The following is a 14829-nucleotide window of genomic DNA, read 5'->3' as shown; positions in this document are numbered from 1 at the left end:
TTAAATGTAATTGATTTTATTTTGATTTATTCCTCTATTTTATATATTTATTTTTACGCATTTTATTTTTTTAAATCTGTCCTTCCTATTTTTTATTTTTGTCTTTTATTTGTTTTTTTATTTTTGCATTTAATCATTTAGCAAACGCTTTTATCCAAAGCGACTTACAAATGAAGAGAAGAGAGCATATCATTTAATACTTAACAATAATAAATTATTATTAATAAGTGTTAAAAAAAAATTATGACGTTTATTTAGCGAGACAGACAGACAGAAAATAGGCATAAAATAAGAGATTGATCTGGGAATTTTGAGAATAATTATCTGGTTTGTTTAAATGAAGATCGTAATTGATGACAAAATCCATTTTTATATAATTTTCTTTAATTCCTTTTATTTTATATTTTTATTTCTATTTATTCATCCTATTATAATTTAAAAAAAATGTCTTCCTTTTTATTTGTATTTATCTCTCATTTTATTTGAGATTTTCTTTTTTAAATTATATTTTTTATTCTAAATAATTAATTTAAATATAATTGATTTTATTTTGATTTATTCCTCTATTTATTTTTATGCATCCCTCTTATTTGATTTAATTTAATTTTTATTTTTAAATCTGTCCTTTTCTATTTTTTATTTTATTTTGTGTTTTTATTTTCGTCGCCGGTGACTGCAAGCAATTGTTTGGTGCTTCGCCGCCGTGTCATTTTAGGGGTTTTATTTTACAAATGTGTGCCAGCAAAGCTGCAAAAATAGGCCGAAGCTGATCTTTCAAAAGCTTGTTCTTCAGCCTCGCATCCACATCTCAGATGAGGTCCGGATCAATGCATGATCTAATTCAGCATTGCAACAGGAGGCCAGAGAGTGAGAGAAGTGTAGATGTAAAGGAGAAATGACGCCTGGCCTGTAGGCGTGATCAGGGACCAGGGTGTGTGTGTGGATGATGTTCAGACTGAAACTACTGTTCAGATCACTGTGCTATGCAAATATTTTTAGTTTGTGAGGCAGTTTTTTTTAACGATGTATCCTTCTCACTTCCATCATAGTTGTGGAAACATCTATAATGGTGAATGACTACAATAAATATAAAATTTGCATTTCCATTTGTCCAAATAGCAAAAAGAAATAGTGTTAGTGTTTATATGACTTTCTAAAATGGGGAGAGAAAAAAATCAGGAGATTGAATTAATTTTCTGTAATTTAAAGCCAAGGTAATTTAACACAAATTACTCAATGTACATTATAGGGATGCACTGATAGGATTTTTTATTTTTTAATTTTTTTTTGGCCGATACCGATTTTAACGACTATTAGTCGATACCGATATTTGTCACTTGCTCACTCACTTTTATCTTTAAGTTCAAAAGCAAATCATTCTCATTGAACATGGATTGTAGCCATTTAACATTCAACAGGCCAACATAATAATAAGAGAGGCACAAAATAAGATAAAATACAAATAAGACAATCTTCAAAGGTTAATCTTCCTATCAAATATTTCTTATTATCATCATTATCTCAGTTGGTCTAATAAGATAAATGGGAAATAAATAACAACAGAAATTAATTTTCTGTAATTTAAAGCCAAGGTAATTTAAAACAAAGTACTCAATGTACATTATAGGGATGCACTGATAGGATTTTTTTTAAATATTTTTTTTGGCCGATACCGATTTTAACAATTTAGTCGATACCGATATTTGTCACTTGCTCACTCACTTTTATCTTTAAAATATGTTCAAAAACAAATCATTTTCGTTGAACATGGATTGTAGCCATTTAACATTCAACAGCCCAACATAATAATAAGAGAGGCACAAAATAAGATCAAATACAAATAAGACAATCTTCAGAGGTTAATCTTCCGATTAAATATTTCAAATTAACATTATCTCAGTTGACTTATTACAGAATATTCCCTATGTAGTGTCTTCACGCCGTTAATTAATAAGATCTCTGTTTGTTATATCTGCCTTTTTTATAGCCGATATGCCAATGGTTTTAAATTGATCAAAACCGGCTGATAAATAATCAATACTTTGGTTCATCTCCAGTACAATACATTGTTTAAAAATGTAAAATTCATGTACTTAGTTAGAGAATTATGATGTTAATAATTGTGAAAATTCATCCAAAAATGAACATTGTGTCACACTTTTGTGTCTACTCTAAAAATAGTATGTGAAACTGCATGGATTATGCATTGGTAAATGTTTCAGATGGTTTAATTGTTCAAAATAGTTTTTGAATGAGCTCATTGCAAGTTTAATAACATTTGTTAATTTATTAAAATTGATTATGCATTTTTTTTTTTTTTTTGCTGCATAAAAAATAAAGAAATTTGTGGCATTTGTCACAACAGAAATGGAGGGTCATGTCAAGAACATTGCATTGTATTGCATGTTACTTTTTGGTAACGCTTTTTATTATTACAGATAATGTGCATACTACATGTACACTACACGTTCTGCTCATCACAGTCAGGTTGTGTTGTAGAGTCCGGGTGTGGCAAAGCTTTGGATCCGAGTCGAGACGTTTGCTCATGAAATGATCCTCTTTCATGACGTGATCAGGAACTTTTGAATCTCATATTACTGTAATACTTAATGATATTAGGCCTCACTGCAGCTATAATAGCCCTGTCATGCTCGAGTGATCGGATAAAGATGTTTGTTGCGCTGTTGTGCATCTTTAACACCGTATCATATGTTTGCCAAGTTCACCTTTCTCCCTCCATGTCTCCGATCAAATTACTCTGATGAAACACGGACAAAACAAGGCCTTTCCCTTCTCACTCGCTCTCCCGAAACATCCACAGGGCCGCTTTCTTTCAACTCGAATGAGAACGCTAAGGCTTGATAATGACGTTAGCATGATTTACATCTGTAACATCCTCATTTTTATGTCTCTTGCTGCCATCCGACTCACTAGACTTCAGGCCATTGTGGTTGTAGCACAGTCGCTTTTCATTAAAGCCGTTGTAATGAAAAAGAAACATGCAGAAGTGCTCCAGTTCTGTGTGTTCTCGTCTAGCGGTCGGATAGTTATTCTCCGTCGTCTGCTGGGTGGCGTGTCGCCGGGGAATAGGGAAAGGGCGAGATGTGAAGCTAAAATGGGGTCTCTATAAAAATAGCTAGTCTGGAGGTAAAAGCTGAGCGAATACACTGGAGATGTTTAGTGATCTAAACCCAACACCACTGTACTCATTTGGAGATCAGGTGCCGGCTTCACAGAGAGAGACTTCGACTACGGCTTAGATATAGTAGAGAGTCAGACTTCAGATAGATTTTACTGGGGGAATCAGCGGAGAATGTAGAAACAAGAAGAAATGTTTAATTTGGAGAAAGATTGCTACGACAGTTAACGGCGTTAATCCGACCGTTGAGCGGAGCGTTAAAGACGTACAGAAAAGATACAAAAACATGGTACAAGATGCCAAAAAAGAAATATCCAAAAACAGGAGGAGGACCCCAAGTGATGAATATATACACGAATCCGACAAGCGTTCTGTGTAGGCTGCCATCTTGTGGCGACGCCATTACTGAGCTGTTACCGGTATGTAAACAAACATCCGTGATAACGCACCCTCGATGCCAGCTACCGCCAGGCAGAATGACTTGTTGGGTTGATGATGTTAGACAGTGGCCTCCAGTCACAGATGAAGGTACAAACGATCTTACAGATTATTTATGATAATAGCTTGGCAAGCTAGCTAGGCTAACGTTAGCTAACGAGGAAACTATAAAAAGATCTGTCCATTTGGCAACAATAAATAATAAAGTAAACCTAACTGGACTCTATATGAGTTCAGTGATTCAGGTCAAATGATTGTGAAATAATGATTATGTTATAACATAATCAACACCATCAAATCACCTTTTCTATTTGTTCATCTGGCTGTTATAACTCACGTACAGCAGCCAAACAAAATCTAAAGTTAATGATTTAAGGGTCAAGAGCCCAACTAAAGCAAACACTGATCTCCATAATGGTGACTTAAAAAATAAGTTTTTCTCCTTCAGTGATTCTGCTTGTTAACATCAGGTGTCTTCAATATTGGTAATTAAAAAAAAAAATCTTAATTCATCTTTGACGTCAGTCTCTTGTTCCAATATTTTTGTTTAAAAAACGAGTAAATTTTACTCATTTTCAATTCAATTCAATTCAAATTTATTTGTATAGCGCTTTTCACAATACATATTGTTTCAAAGCAGCTTTACAGAAAGTGCATTTCAGAAATGTACATAGAATAATATAGTTAGTTAATCATCATGTATTAATTTAGGGCATAACATATCGCCGGCGTTGAGTCGTCTCTTCACAGGCGTCGAGTCGTCTCTTCATAGGCGTCGAGTCGTCTCTTCACAGGCGTCGAGTCGTCTCTTCACAGGCGTCGAGTCGTCTCATCGCAGGTGTTGGAGCGTCTGAAGTCTCCGTGAGAGGCTGGATACAAACTGGAGCTGACGAACGCTATTTACCTCGGGACTAGCGTCCCGAGATAACAGCAGAAAAGCAGATGGGAAATAATTAGCGTAGCTGCTGTTCGTAATATTAATGCAGTCGATCAGATTCAACAGTGGTATAAAAGGTAAGCATTATGTGAATGCTTGGCTGAAGAGATGCGTCTTTAATCTAGTTTTGAACTGGGAGAGCGAGTCTGAGTCTCGAACAATATCAGGAAGGCTATTCCAGAGTTTCGGAGCTAAATGTGAGAACGCCCTCCCTCCTTTAGTGGACTTAGATATCCTAGGAATGACCAGAAGCCTCGAATTTCGGGATCTTAAAGAACGCGATGGATTGTAGGGCGATAGAAGGTCCATTAAATACACAGGAGCTAAACCATTTAGGGCTTTATAGGTCAGTAGTAGTACTTTGTAATTGATACGGAACTTAATAGGTAACCAGTGCAGAGATGATAGAATCGGTGTTATATGATCATATTTTCTTGACCTAGTAAGAACTCTAGCGGCTGCATTTTGGACTAACTGTAGCTTGTTTATTGAAGATGCAGGACAACCAGCTAATAAAGCATTACAATAATCTAGTCTCGAGGTCATGAATGCATGAACTAACTTTTCTGCATCAGAAACAGATAGCATGTTACGTAATTTAGCAATGTTTCTAAGGTGGAAAAAGGCTGTTCTTGTAACATACGAAATATGATTTTCGAAAGACAAGTTGCGGTCTAGTATAACACCCAGGTCTTTTACTGTAGTCGATAAGGTAACAGGACATCCTTCTATATTAAAGTTGTATTGTAAGAGATTTTGTGGGTAGTTTTTTGGACCAATAAGTAATACCTCAGTTTTATCTGGATTTAGTAGCAGGAAATTACACGTCATCCAGCATTTTATATCTTTAAGACATTCTGTCAATTTAGATAAGTTAGTGTATTCATCTGGTCGTGATGAAATATATAATTGAGTGTCATCAGCATAGCAGTGGAAATTAATTCCATGTTTTCTTATAATATTACCAAGTGGCAGCATATATATTGAGAATAGCAGAGGGCCTAACACCGATCCTTGCGGCACTCCATAGTCTACTGACGTTATCTTCGATTTTTCCCCATTTAAACAGACAAAATGGTAACGGTCCGATAAGTACGATCTGAACCAGCTTAATGCCTGTCCCTGAACACCAGTGTAGTTTTGTAGTCGATCCAGGAGTATTTTATGATCTATAGTGTCGAACGCAGCGCTAAGATCGAGTAGAACTAGTATTGAGATACAGCCTTGGTCAGAAGCTAGAAGTAAATCATTTGTAATTTTAACTAGCGCAGTTTCTGTGCTATGATGCGGTCTGAATCCTGACTGAAATTTTTCAAATTTTAAATGGTTAACTTTTAAGGAATTAATTTGGTTAATTATTACTCAATCCTATTTTGTTAAATTTAATTAATAATATTGCTTGTAATCTGTTGCCTCATTTTAATTGATTAGATTTAACATATTCATTCGTTTTAATTTTTACAGTGTAGTAAGAGTAAAAAAAAAAAACACATTTAGAGAAAGAGATAGTAAAATAAATACAACACCTGGTTGCCACGGAAACACTGATGCACCTTGTGATCTCCGTGGCTCTCGCAATTGTCGTATTAAAGGTATTGTAGGTAGGAATTTTATAAAAAAACTTTTTTCCAAATTTGTTTAAACTTTCTGTATATATCAATGCATAATTAAAATGTAAGTACTCTGATAAAAAAAAGAGTATACAAATCGAACCTACAATACCTTTAATGACTTTTACATGAAAACGGAGGTGACTGGTGCTTCTCACGGTGGGGATTATTATTAGTCTACGGAAAGGAAAATGAAAGGAAAATGCCGTGAATCGTTACATCCCTATAAAACAGAAATAGTCCTACTTTGTAGTCGCTGTCGCGTTTGTCATATAGTTCTTTATGTTCCGACACCAACGAGACCGGCAGCTCTACATTCATCTTGCCTTGCATCTTCCTCGTCTTACTACTTCCCGGCAGTGTAGACGCTACTTGCCGTATATCTTCTTCGCCGTTACGTGTGTGTGCTCGGCAAGACCGTTTTGTGTTTGAGCGCCCCCAAGTTGTGTTTTACTATAACTTCAGAAGCTCCAGACATGTGAGCAAAAGCGCCAATCTCATTGGTCGGATAGTTTTTGACGTGGCGCGTCAAACCAAAAAAACGAACCCGAGGCGTTTTTTAAAAAAAGACGCTTTTACGCGTGGCGTTTTTCGTGTCGGTGTGCACACTCACATTGGCGCCTTTTGTTTAGTCACGAGGCGTTAAACGTCGGCGAATATCGCGCGTGAAATTCGTCCCTGTGTGAACAGGCCTTTAGCCCTAAGTTAGCCTGGGGGAAAGCGGTCTAATTTGTTGGTCTAAATTAAGTCAGTCTTTATTTTTGTGAAACGGTTTAACTTGCATTAGACTAGTCTATGAGCAAATTTTAGACTTGTCTAACACTATAGACCGGTCTAAAATAGCTCTGTGAAACCGGCCCCAGGGTATTGGGATAATCAGCGAGTATGAATTAGGAATGGGAACACATCATCTAGTCTTATTGTGGTTGACTAGTTTTTCTTTGCTATTTCTGTTTAATGCGTATTTTAAAGGTGAAGCAAGATTGTTTTTTTAATGTTAATTTAGTTTTTTTATTCTCTCAACCCAGCTTATTGTTCTTTGACTAATAATAGTATGCCATTCATGTGTTTCTCTCCCTTAAAAGTCCCAGGCATCATCAAAACTAGGGATGCACTGATATGAAAATACCGATAATGCTTTATATTTTTGAAAGCCGATAACCGATATTTTGGCCGATAAATCTAAATCCAAATTTTTATATAGTTTTTGAGAGCCTGATTACATGAACAAAAGTCTCACCATTTAAAGCCATGTCCCAAACACACAATTATAATGTTCTCATTAAAATCTTATGTAGCCGATATGACAGCACACTTTTTTTTGAAGTGATTCCAATCATATTTCAAGCTATTCAAAACCATCATGTTGAACAGTGCGCATCTGAAGGAAATAATACATTATTTATCATTATCAGCTTTAATATATATCGGCCAACTTCTCTTATCGAGCCGATAACCTTAAAAATGAACATATATCGGCCAATACCGATATGGTAGCCGATATATCGCGCATACATGATCAAAACATAGTGTCTGCTCAGATCTGTCAATCACTTCCAAGCTCAACCAATAGTGAGAGTTTGGGGGCGTGGCTACAGTAAGCAGGCGGAGCCAGAGGGTGACTGATGCGTTACATGGGAGACGTTATTCAGCTTCGGGTACAGGACCACAAGACAAAATTCACTGCATTTAGACCTTCAGAGATTAAACTGATCATGAACACGTCAAAATATAAAGATTTTGTCTCTTAAATTCATTCTCTCTGAAACACTGTTGCTATAGCCATCAAAGCACCGCTTCTGTAACAGATTCACCGCCTTTAACAATTAATTTCAGGACTTCAGATCCTCTGCTGTACAATCGGTCCTGAAATTAACTTATTATGCATTATCCATTTTTTTCAAGGACATTGAGAGTTTTGTGCAATAAATTCCAACGAATGATGGATCTGTCTCGAAAGGTTTTTCCGTTGAGAAAATCACTTTTTGCTTCCTGAAGCCCTTCTGCTGTGCTATAATAAACTAACTAAACGCCTGTATCTCTTTCTCTTCTCATCCTAGGCGAAGTCATGTATGTGTCACATGTGTGGAGCTCATTTAAATCGACTTCACTCCTGTCTCCATTGTGTGTTCTTCGGCTGTTTCAGCAAGAAACACATCCACGAGCACGCCAAAAACAAGAGACACAACCTAGGTAAGATGCACACGAGCGTAATCTTCACAAAGACTTACTCGTACGCATTTCAGCTTCTCGACGTCTAAGGTAAGACACACAGAACATATGAGCACGACTCGTGCGCAGAACACACAATCATGACTATTAAACTCAGAAACGATGAATAATGGACACAATCTCAACTCTGTCGGAAGCTTTTGGGATGAATATTTTAGGGTTTTATTCCCCCCGATGGTTCCGTTTTAATGGTTATATTTCAGTTATTATCATGTTTAATTAATTGATATGACATTTCTACAATTTACCAATGATTTGTTTAATGTTTTTATTAACCCTTATGTGCTGTTGGGGCTGTATTTTAGTCTTAATTTGGCCATAACTTTTTCCGTGTTTCAGCAAATGGAATGATTTTTGGTGACAAATCTTATTTTTACACATATTTTGGGAAAATGCTTTGAAAATTTTCACAAACTCAACAGTACACTCTGGGGAAATTCACTACCCTTTCGTTTAGTAGTAGTAAACATTTAGTAGTTTTGATCAGGACTGAGGTTGATTTAATAGATTTATGCAAAAAAATATTTATCTGATACATTTTTACAGCAGTTTAAAGTAGTGGCTGTTTTCAGCCACGAAGATAACGAAAGGGTAGTGAATTTGAACAATGCACAAGGGTTAAACATATTTTTTTTTTTTTTAGGGGCATACACAATCGTTTTTTATTTATTGTTATTAATTTAAATTTTTTTTTTTTTTTTTTTTCACTGGTTTCCATTTTAATGGTTGAATAAAATTGCATTAATCAAGGAGTGTGTAATTATTTGAAATCTTGGAAAATATACAATTAAACAGCAATTTATTTAATGTTTAACATTGAAACCTATTTTAATTTTCAAAAAAAATTATATCTTTTTTTTATTTTTTACTGAATTTCCTTTTTAAATGATTTAATCACATCTTAATAATCATAAAGCATGTCTAATCAATTTTAAAAATGTAATCAGTTTTTTCAGAAATTCTGTTTTATTATTGTCTTTTAATTTCTGTATTTATGATTTACAGTTAAGTTTAAAACATGGAAGAAACATTGTAATACTCCTTATTGAAAGGTTTATTTTAATTGTTGTTATTTAAGTACAGTACATTATACTGTACAACATTGGTAACCTTTTACAATAACTACTGTACATTAGTTAACAATACTTCTACAGCATTTATTAATCTTTATGCTAATTTCTACATTTACTAATGGATTTTTAAAATCCAAAATAGTTTAACACTAGTTAATGCACTGAACTACCATGAACCTGAACATTTGTTTAAACTAACATTAACAAGGGTTAATAAATGCTGTAAGAATATATTGCTCTGTTAATTCATGTTAGTTAACTAATTAGACCTTATTGTAAAGTGTTACAAATATATCTCTGTCATAATTTCTTCAAGTTAAACTTTATTTTTAACGGGGTTGTATTCATTAGTCATTAGTCTAGATTAAAATTTGATTTTTATCTATGTATTCATCCAACATTTGACAAATTCAGTGTTTTATAAGTTTCTACGGTAAATTCCATTCCTGTGACCGGGTCAAATCCGTCTGCGTTTTTTACATCACGGAAATCAATTAAATTAATAATTAATTAAATACCCCACCGTACTTGCACAAAAATCTAATTTCATTTCTGCCCCAAAAGTCATACAATTATTTGTCTGTTGTTTGTACTCGACAAGCAAGTGCACAAATGCGTGTGTGGATGTTCGGATGGGGTCTTGGAAATCTCCCAGTTCCTTAATGCATCGGTGGCATGTAATTATCCCCTCTGTGTTAATGAGGAGGGGCGCCACCCTCCAACAACAAACAAATAAGAGGCGCAAACAGACGGGAATTTGGGTAATTATAGTGTGCGAGGGGATAATAGTCCCTGACTCTGTGTGACTTGCAGTGTTTGCTCCCAGCGAGGGCTTAGAGTTCATCAACCACCTGTTTCAGAGGTTTGGGGTTTTTCCAAATCACCCTCGAGCTTCACACAATGAACTTAATTAATTTCTACCTAGAGATATGAAGCTGCCATCTTTTAGGATTTCCTCTTGTGTATTGAAAGAGGAAGAACCACCCATGATATACAACAACCAACTACAGTCAAACCAAACATTATTGAGACACCAGATATATATATATATATATATATATATATATATATATATATTTTGCAGGACACTATTGTTCATTTATGTGAGGAGAGCAAAATAAATAAAACTGGCATATTATACCCAAAAATTATTCATACAGTGACAACAATTATACAAATTTGGGACCGAAAATTATTCGGACACTTTGAGCTGATCAAAGTGTGTTTTCTGTAATTGCTAATGCTCTTTTTACACACACACTGAACAACATGAAGCATTGCTTGGTCACTGGTTGAGCTAAACTGGTATTATCTAATTGTGGAGTTAAATTTAACAGCTGACAGATATTCAACATAATTCATGTGTGAGAGTCTAACAGAAGGACGGACAAAACCAGTCAAATATCAACTGAGTTCTGCTCATATTTATTAACATTTTCTATAGTGAATAAACTGATAATGTTAGAAATGTTGAAGGTGTCTGAATAAACTTTGGTTTGACTGTATCTAGGCTAACTGGAGAACGTTGCTTGTGGGTTACTCCCAATACAAATCATTTTCTTCAATCTACAACAATTTACTGTATTTAAATTATTTAAAATAATGTAGGTTTTCAGACCGATTACTAATGGATTATTTGTTTGTTAAAGTAGGTAGTGTGCCTTGTAGTCCGATCAAGGTCGTTTGTTCGACGGCAACAAAAGCGTTCTGTCCTGACACCATATGCTTTTGAACCAAAAGTTTCTGCTCTAAAACATATTAAAACATTTATGTTCTAAAGTAGGCCAGAAAAGTTATTTAGAAAAATCCGAAATTAGCTTTATTTTTCGAGAAGGAGAGCATGAACATCTCTGTCTGTAACGCAGTTGGCCAGTCTTTGTCACAGATGGCCTGAACAGTCAATAAAGAAGCTTAAATCGGAGAGGGGAACATGGCTGTACTGACTCAAAGTGTGGTACTGTTGGACTTTGTCGTCCATTTAAGGCTCTTGATGTCCCTGATTATTAGAATGGGTTTCTTGAACAAATCCAAGTTCTTTACAATAGTTCAAAAGTTGCAATAAACATGAAATGGCGACAGATTCCTCCTTATTGTGAAGCTCGGATTATCAGCAAAAAACTAATTAGCATAATGCCAGCGTCTGGTGTTGATTGGCTGAGCAGCGTCTCTTAGCTCCGCCCTCAAACACTGTAGTGTATCTGAGACTGGGAGAGTTCGGTTCGTGTTGTTCGTGTCGAGAAGACGCTGTTTTCTGCTGACAAAGCAAATCCACTTTGATGAGATCGATACGGTAAAACCCACGCCATCGTTACTGTTCGTATCACTGTGTGTCAAGAGCTGAGATTCACATATGATAATGAGCGTTTGGTTTCTGACCAATCACAGCAGAGCAGCTTTCAGAGGGGCGGGGTTTAGAGAGACTGAATTCTTGATCGACCCGTTTCAGACACTGAGAGAAAAGAGCTGATGCTGCAATGTGTATTATGAGAAAATAGGGAGTGGCCAGGCTTTGGTGCGCTAGTCCGTGTGTCGCGGGGCTGAACGGACCGTGACACATAAAGCTGAGCTGAGGTACACACGAAAGGAAAATTATCGGGTAAAATGTGCCGGCATATCCCCGGTGTTAAGTCAGCAGTTGCTATGAATGTACAAACTGTTGAGGGCGAAGTAAAGAAAAAGACAACGTACTTTTCGAACAAGTGGCGCATTGATGACCGAGGGAATGGTTAGCCTACCTTCCCGACGACCAGTCCATGGCTACTTACTGTCGAACCTACACGTCGTCAGAAAATGCAAACAATTCTTTCGTTAGAGGAACTACAATTACTGTAGAATATGACCAAACACAATTTCACCATGGTCTCTCAGGCTTTTTTTTCACATCACTTTTTATTTGCCTTTATTAATAAAATATGCGTTTATAATAATGATAAAAAATGATGTATTGAAGCAATTCAAAATATGCTAGTGCACTTTCTTTTATAAATTTTAATTCTGGAAAAAATTGCTGGTAAAATTGGGCATCCACCAGCCACAAAGTTAATTTCCCAGCCTGATGGCCTCTAACCTGACTTATGTTTTTTTTGGAATTACTAACTTTTTATTTTAGTTAGTTTTAGTCATTTTGTTGTGTGTTTTTGCCCACCGATCCGAGTCCCTTGCCGCTGGTCCAGTGTGATTTGTTTTACTCCAGGTGAGGATTTATCACTCATCCCGCTGCATCCGCAGTGTCATGTCCCCACCGAGGCGAAACCGAGCGCTTGCTGTGTTTCCCAGGTGGCGTCGAGGCGGCGCTCAGTCTCTACACCCCGCGTTCCCCTCGGAGTTTGATTGAACATTTAATTAGGTTAGTCTCCGTACATGGGATATCTGTGAATGAGCGCGCCGTTCCCGAGGAGGGAAACTGTGATTATTCTCCAAAGACGAAACGGGGAGTAATTAAGTCTGAATGAGCCACCGATTCTTCTCTGTTGTTGCAATTTATTTAAATTGCGTTTTGTTTTTTCGCCCTCGATTTGCCGTGGCTGTTTTGTCGGCTCACACTTTGTCAGGCTTGATCTCGGTGTGCTTTCCTCTTTTTCCTGTGCTGGTTCCCATGGTTACCTGAAGGCCTGCTATGCTTTTGGTTTATTCATCTGATGTGTGTGTGTGTGTGTGTCATGCAACCCCACCTCATTCTCTTGTGCAACTTCTCTCTTATGAAAAATACTGTTTAAAGCTATCATGCATGACTCACAGTATTTTACATTTTGATGGTTTAAAAAATACATTTAATTAAATTTCGTTTATTCGGATTGTTGTGCTCATAAACGTAATGACAAAATTATTTACCTTCTCTCTCACTTCATACAGACCCATAACTCTGCCCATTTATAATGCTGATTTGTTGAGATTTCTAAGAATAATTATTTATCAGGAATGCATTTGTTTTGTTCATGTTAGTTGTCTCTAGAGTTGGGGAACTCGGACTCGAGTCCAGTTTTGAATGAACTCGGACTTGTCACGCACTCGGATAAATTTGTACTCGGACTTGATGATAAATGTCCGAGTCCGGGCACTGGAGGACACAATATTATTCAAAAACGAAACAAAACTACTTGTTGTTACCGCGTTGAGCATTACAGCCAATCACAGACGTGTATATTAAGCGCATGAACACAGTGGCGAATCAGAGGCATTTTAGAGTCAACATGCGGAGAATTCGCTCAAAATGTATGTTCAGAATCACGAGTTTTATCCTTTCGCAAATCCCCTCATAAGCAAAGTCTAGACGCGATATAAATGAGAGGTTCCCTGTGCAGTGCGGACGTCTCTCTAATAATAAGATTTTTTGTGAGCTTGTTGTAGTGTTGTCAAAAATATACATTTTCCGATATGTATCGATACTGAATATCTAAAAACGGTTCCAATCCTCCTTTTCTGCATTATCGATACACTGAAACGCGGATTCTCGCTCTCTCTGAATTGACACACACACACACACACACACACACACCTGTATTGCACATCATTTTACTCATTCGCGCAGGTTTCGCACGCTCACTGATCTATGTAAGTGGCGCTCTTATAAAGTCGCCTCTCAAAACCGCCTAAATCAGTCATTTTTTGTATCTTATTGCGCTTAAATGGTCAAACACATTGTATTTTATTTTATAGAGTATACAGATCAGTTTTGGAAGGTTAATGTAAATAGTTAAGAGAGAACACATGTTGTGTATCAGTGCATACGCTCTTAAAGTGACAGCAGCCTAATAAACCTGCTGATGACTGTCATTAATGCTAATTAAACAACAAAACACAAAGAGGAAATCTTGTTTTGTAATGTTAATAGTAAGCATTATTCTGTATTTAGTCATTTTTTTACGATCCAGTGTCAATATACATTTGATTGCTTTCATTTCTGTAGCATTTCTACTTCTGTTAGACCCACTTACTTAAAGCCATGTTTATTTCATTTGACTCTTTATTCTGTTGTATTTATTTGTGCTATTATTTGCTATGAATCTGTTTATTTCTTCTTATTTTTTACTGTCTTTTTTGTAAATGTAGTTCAACGATTCAAATAAAGCTTCCCTGTTTTGTCTGTAACCTATTACAACAAAATTACCCAAATTATCAAAAAATAATGAGATATTTACAAATTATCTGTATGGCAGTTTCCCCTTGGTATCGAATATCGATATTTATCGGATTGAAGTTGGAAATCCCAGGACACTAGTTTGTCACAGGTTTATATTTTCAAAGTGTATCAAGGTGAATTCAACTCTGTTGCTTTTTTCTTTCTCAGCTCACATTTAAATATTCATATGTCTGTGTAATGAGTGTGTTGCAGGTCTGTGTTTTATTAGTCGTTCCACAGCTTTACACACCAATTTCTTGAGTCTTTTTCAAAGCGACCAG

At 36.0% G+C, this 14829-nt stretch overlaps 1 protein-coding gene across 4 annotated transcripts in view; it reads left to right on the top strand.

Moving 5' to 3' along the window:
- usp22 (ubiquitin specific peptidase 22) overlaps positions 1 to 14829 on the top strand; it is a 57516-nt gene that overhangs the window by 16761 nt on the left and 25926 nt on the right. For all 4 annotated transcript variants that reach the window (XM_056236101.1, XM_056236104.1, XM_056236103.1 and 1 more), the window contains one exon: positions 8185 to 8317. In XM_056236101.1, coding sequence (XP_056092076.1) covers positions 8185 to 8317 — 133 coding nt within the window. The remainder of the gene's footprint in view (positions 1 to 8184; positions 8318 to 14829) is intronic.

Source organism: Rhinichthys klamathensis, unplaced genomic scaffold, assembly GCF_029890125.1.
Source record: "Rhinichthys klamathensis goyatoka isolate OS25496 unplaced genomic scaffold, OSU_Roscu_1.1 h1tg000438l_1, whole genome shotgun sequence".
In the NCBI taxonomy this organism is placed as follows: domain Eukaryota; kingdom Metazoa; phylum Chordata; class Actinopteri; order Cypriniformes; family Leuciscidae; genus Rhinichthys; species Rhinichthys klamathensis.
Note: the sequence above shows the minus strand (reverse complement) of the source record. Positions and strands in the feature narration are given on the sequence as shown.